We start from the raw sequence: 6,111 nt of genomic DNA on the forward strand, positions 1-6,111 counted from the left end.
TTATGTCACTATATCTCTCTCCATTTTCTCTAAATCTGTGTATTTGAGACTAGACGAGCATAAATCTTGAAAGAAGTTGCACAATTCAATGATAGGATCAGACACATGTTTCGGAAGTAGATCACGACAAACGATAGGCAACATTTTTTGCATGAAGACGTGACAATCGTGTGATTTCATCCGACGAATGCAATTTTTCTTCCAATTTACACACCTAGATATGTTTGAGGCATACCCGTCTGGGAGTTTCAATGAGACTATCCACTTATACAACTTTTGAACTTGTTCACTCGAAAGTACATATGCTGCATATGGTTTTATACCATTATCTTGAATCCACAACTCACGGTGTACACCTAACTCTTGACAATCCTTTCTTGATTTGGTTTTATCTTTAGACTTCTTCGAATCATCAAGAATTGTGTAGAAAATATTGTCAAATACATTCTTTTCGGTGTGCATAATGGCAATGCTATGACGAAGGCTGAGTGTCTCCCAATATGGAAGCTCAAAAAATGGAGAACTGTGAGTCCAATTATGTGTCACACCATAATCTTTTGGTTTTTTCTTCGATGACTTTCCCGGTGGGGGAAACTGTATTTTCTCACACATGACCTTTGCACGTGACCCTGAATGTCGAGCACAAACTGATCGTGTCTCAACTCTTCCAAATCTCGTACTCCTTCTGAGAGGATCATCTGGCTCCAAAAAATACCGAGCAGTTCCATAACATGTTATTTTACCACCATGTTTGAGTTGCTTACCTTTGACCTCTCCCATGCAAACTGGACATGCCAACTTACCTTTAGTGGACCACCCGCTAAGCATGGCAAGTGCAGGAAAGTCACTAATTATCCACAAAAGTGCCGCCTTCATCATAAAATTTGTACGTGAGAACATGTCATATGTTTCCACTCCAGTATGCCACAATAATTTTAATTCATCAATTAATGGCCTGGCCTGAGATAAACATGTAAGTCTTTTGTTGGATCCGTCGGTCCAGGAATGAGAAGAGGCATAAACATGTATGGAGCCTTAGTACACATAGATGGGGGAAGGTTGTACACAATAACCACCACAGGCCATACTGTATACTCCCTAGCGTGCTTATCGCGAAAGGGGTCAAATCCATCAGTAGAGAGCCCGAGTCTGACATTCCAAATCTCTTTTGAAAATCTTTGAAATCTCCGATCAAATTGTTTCCATTCATCTCCATCTGCTGGGTGACTTAATTCACCTTCAACTGCAATTCTATCATGGTACCATCTCATACATTTTGTAGTCTTCTCCGCCATGAATAAATGCTGCAATCTCATGGTAATAGGAAAGTAACGCAAGATTTTTCGAGGGATCTTTTGTTTTTTATGATCTTTTTGCACTTTGTATCGGTCTTCTTTGTATATATCACACTTTGTTTTTTTGCTATGTTCCTTGTAAAATAACATACAATCATTCTCACAAGCATCAATCTTTTCATATTCCATATTCAATCCTTTAATCATCTTTCGCACGGCAGGCAATTTATGATCATCAGGCAGTACTGATCCAATGAGGCGAAGCAAGTCATCAAAACCATTGTTACTACAATTATGCTTGTTTTTCCAATGAAGCAGCTTCATTACAAACTCCAGCGTTGTAAGATTGGCATTGTCCGGATAAATTGGTTCTGATGTAGTATTCACCATCTTGTAAAATTGTTTTGCTATTTCATTCGGTTCTTCCTCAAAATCCTCACAATCTTCGAAGGCATCATCATGTGCATCATGCATATCATCATCTTTGCAGCCCGTGTTAATATAACTTGTTCCGGCCTCGTTCCATGACATTTCTTTCTCCCCGTGACAATCCCATCTAATATACCATTGCATGATACCATGTCGATATAAATGTATTTTCACGGTACTAGGTTGCTTGTAGTATATATTACGACAATCTTTGCACGGACATCTTATAAGGCCATTATCTTCTTCTTCAAGATGCTCAATAGCAAATTTAATGAAATTATCCAGACCAACTTTATATTCTTCCGTTATGTATTTTACTTCATTAAATCGACTACGACCTATCCAACTATGATCGGATTCCATCTATAAATAACCACACATTGATATTAGGTGAATGCATTGCTAGACATAAAAAAGTAAAAACAACTAACAACTCAAAATTATAAACTTATTTTACTAATTATCCAAATATTCTAAGCCTAATAAACAACAACCAAGTTAATTTTAGCAACAAATTCAAGTTACTCAAATCATTACATAAACACATAAATAATTGAAGAAATCAAGACATTAATAATAATCACATATAGAATTTAATGAACATAAAAATATATGAAAGCTTTAAAATTAAACTTACTTGAAAAAGAATGATGATCACATGAATGAATTTGATGAAAAAGGAGAGAAAATGATGAAATTGGGGGTGGGAAAGATGAGAAATACGGCTACTGGATAGAAAGAGGCAGTAGGGTTTCTAAAATGAACTCCTAAATTCAATGGAATACAGTTGAATTTATGACAAGGCTAAAAACGATGTAAATCGGTCGAATTTAAGTTTCCACCTTTTTCAGCCGAATTCTTTTTTTACCGCTTTCAGACGAATTTAGCATTTTAGTAAATTTAACCGAATTCTGTCAAACAAAGTTTCCCGCCTTGTATAAAATTTCGGGGGGAAATGAGGGAAATTTCCCGCCAAATTAAAAACATATTTCGATTGCCTGCAGTCGAATTTAGTAAATTACATTAAATTTTATTTGGTGAGAAAATTCTTTCTTTTTTTCCTTTAGTCATAAATTCGACCGAATATTTTTTCGGTCGAATTTAACTTTAAATACGACCGATTTAAATTCGACCATTTTATTTCCACTAGTTAAAGTTGAATTTGATATACGACTGCTAGCGGTCGAATATAGTATTTCACTAAATTCAACCGAATTCAGTTTAATAAAGTTTCCCGCTGTAAACTAAATTTGGAAGGAAATTTCCCGCTAAAATTCAAAAATAAATTTCGATTGTCTACGGTCGAATTTAGTAAATGGAAAAAAAAATTTTGGCGGGAAACTTCCCGCTTTTTTTTTCCCACCATTTGTAAATTTGACCGAATTTTTTTCGGTCGAATTTTACTCTAAATACGACCGATTTAAATTCGACTATTTTTATTTCAACTGGTTGAAGTTGAATTTATTTGTAAATTCGACCAATTAAATTCGACTATTAGATTTCAACCGGGGCCAGTCGAATTTAGCCGTGCCAAATCGTGTCGACCGCCTGCGGTCGAAATTGCATCAGTTGTAATTAACCCTATTTTTTTGTAGTGGTTCTCGTTTTAGGATATGAATAAGAATTTTGAATATTCAAGGGTAGACTATTAAACAATTATTTTTATTAACAAGTCAGTCAGTCTAGTGAAGAAAGCTTTGCCTAAGAAAAATAAACGACAAGCATTGTAAATATCAAAATCATCGCCCAATGTATTCGTTGCCTAGGATTAGGAGTAAATTCAACAATTTTAGCCTTTGGAACGGATTAACATTTCTAGCATTTCCAATTACTCACACAACTAGCACAAATACTCAATAATATATACACCATTAATTCACCTACGTAAGTTGGAAATATCGGGCCAATTGAGATATATCTCTAATCATTTTTGCAGGTGCATCTTCATTCATTAATCGTTAGTACTACAAGACACGGAACCTTTATGACCGTCGAAATAGTCGTTATACAGACAAAATTAATCATTTTTTGTTAATAACGACTTACTCATAAACAGTCGAATTAAATCTGATCGGTGTTTACTTTTTTGGTTAGATTTTACGTTGTTTGACTATGACTTCCGTCACGTTGGTATGACCCGTGTCGGGATCCATCCGACGTGTCGCAGATCACCACCCGACATGTCAGTGCCACGTGTCAGTACGGACCGCTGCCAGTGGCCTTACACGTAAATAAAAAAAGACATATCCGACTGTGTATTTCGACCGCTTGTTAGTCGTTTTTCACCTTATTACGACCAACCCCTCGGTCGGTATAAGTAACAACTGAGTTGGTTGTTATCGGGCTAGAGGCTTTCCTAGGTTAAGCCTTATATCGACCGACTTTTATCGACCAATTTTAAGGAGGCAGTCGTTTTTGTTATGAATATGGTCGGTATTTACGAATACGGTCGGGTATTGGTTGCCCAAAAATTGTCATTTTTGTCCTTATAGGCTAAAATACATTTGAGGTTAAAATGCCTCAAAATAACACTATTAAACCTAAATTGAGAAGTTTTGTAATTTTACCTCTTGGTACTTCACCTCATACTTTTTCCAAATTGAGGTGAGTAATGTCCCGATATAACCTCTCCAAGAAGGGCATCTAAGAAGGCGGCGATACCACCAGCCGTATTGTTATGCATATCAAGCGCGGCCTGGGCAATGAAATTTACTCTCTCATACGTGGGTTCCTGATGGTATACAGATGGATTTGTTGCTGCATCTTTCATTATATCCCGGACCACATTGTAAAAAATACCATCCGGCATAACAGATCCACTTGCGAGTCGGCTAGAAGATCCGACACCATCGCCACGTCGAGCTCTATAATTCTCAGCAAGATCGGGGAGGAGTGAAGACACTTCAGAAAACTAGGAAGCTTATTTTTGGGAGGCCTTGTCATTCCCGGTGCAACTGTCTTGAGCCACCATTGGATAGGATATTCAGCTGCCTAGACTCCCCGAGAATTGCAGCCAATGCATCTTGATTCATGTTAACAATATCGGCATACTGGGCCTACAAAATTTATATAGGCATCATCACAAATATATATAGACAACTAATGATTAAATAGAAAGCATCCTGGTCCTCGGATGTGAAATATTCGACGTTTGGAGGTAACTCATCAATAGGGACACCGCGAATCTTTTTCGAGTGAAGTTTCGTGTAAATAAACAAGTGGTCCATTTTTTTCCCTTTTATTTCTTGTAGTCATATATATAAAATACTTAATATTTTAAAAAACAAATGCATGATGCGGAAAATGCAAAAACATGTACCAAAAAACTATCGAAAATTTCTTACATCTCCATGCTCCATAAAAGCTTTTGCACCGGCGCTCTACTTTGGTTTTTAGTTTTAGCGATTCCAGGATGCAATATTTGAGAAATGTTGGTGGCTGAACTTTGCCAATGATCCACTGCATCCTTCAACCATTCATTATCCCAATCACCAGGATTTACCTTCAACAACAGCAACTCACTTAGCAGCATCAAAGTATGCCTTTAATTTCACCTCAATCATTGTTTTTTGATTACATTCTTCATGTGTGTTACAAGATTATTGTAAATATTGACCTTGTTGAGACTGTTATATGGCTTGTAAGACTCCTACAAAAGGTAAGTGTTTGATCCTATTATGATGTTCAAAATATGATAAAACACACACATACACATACAACTACTATATACATATATAACATGCTTGAACTCCTTAATCACTTTGTCAACAAAAGTTGGCATCCTTTAGATAAATCGGTGTACGTGAAAGCACCATCTGACCAATGTACTCACAAGTTTTGTTTAAAGGTCATTTTCGCATCAGAGTTCTTGATACTACATATAATGGACAAAATTTAGCACTTGTCAACATGTATTATGCTAATATAAAAGCCAAAAACATTGCGCAAATACATATATTTACTGTACTTTCTCGATATCGGTCCGAATTGGAGGGGGGGCTTGTTTCCCCAAAAACCTTTTAAGTGAGTCAGGGACAATGGTGTATATTAATCTATTGTGCTTGTTCCGAGACTTGATGTTCTATCTCCTCATCCATCGTTAATATCTCATCCTCCTTGGGTCCATCCCGCAAAGAACGTGAGGATTTCCCCCACCACCATTTTTGCCTCTACCACCACCAACACCTCTGCCCCCACCAGCACCGCCTCTGCCCCACCTGCACCACTTCTGCCCCCACGTCCCCTACGAGGCATGTTTTTCTGGGTCCTTGATTATTTGCCCGTCTCCCCCGCCGGCGTCTTGACTTTATCTCTTGACATCAACGCCGATGATAAGGAAAACTCTGATTACAACAACATACCAAAGTACGCCTTGCATTGCATAAAT

General features: G+C 37.3%; 1 protein-coding gene across 1 annotated transcript; it reads right to left on the bottom strand.

Annotated features, from left to right (window-relative positions):
• LOC141661295 (uncharacterized) lies at nt 1-4,533 on the bottom strand. Its single transcript, XM_074468279.1, has 3 exons — nt 4,351-4,533; nt 972-2,087; nt 1-870 (listed from the first exon to the last, which is right to left on the bottom strand). The coding sequence occupies exons 1-3, from the start codon at nt 4,531-4,533 to the stop codon at nt 1-3; spliced, it is 2,169 nt and encodes a 722-aa protein (XP_074324380.1).
• Nucleotides 4,534-6,111: the final 1,578 nt, after the last annotated feature.

Source organism: Apium graveolens, chromosome 5 (assembly GCF_009905375.1).
Source record: "Apium graveolens cultivar Ventura chromosome 5, ASM990537v1, whole genome shotgun sequence".
In the NCBI taxonomy this organism is placed as follows: Eukaryota; Viridiplantae; Streptophyta; class Magnoliopsida; order Apiales; family Apiaceae; genus Apium; species Apium graveolens.

Excerpts from the sequence above, each read along its gene's own strand:
- LOC141661295 (XM_074468279.1), bottom strand. The coding sequence starts at position 4,533 with ATGCCGGATGGTATTTTTTACAATGTGGTCCGGGATATAATGAAAGAT. Across the intron at positions 2,088-4,350 it reads TAGATGCCCTTCTTGGAGAG|ATGGAATCCGATCATAGTTG; the intron begins GTTATATCGGGA and ends GGTTATTTATAG. Across the intron at positions 871-971 it reads ATCCAACAAAAGACTTACAT|GCGGCACTTTTGTGGATAAT; the intron begins GTTTATCTCAGG and ends TTTATGATGAAG.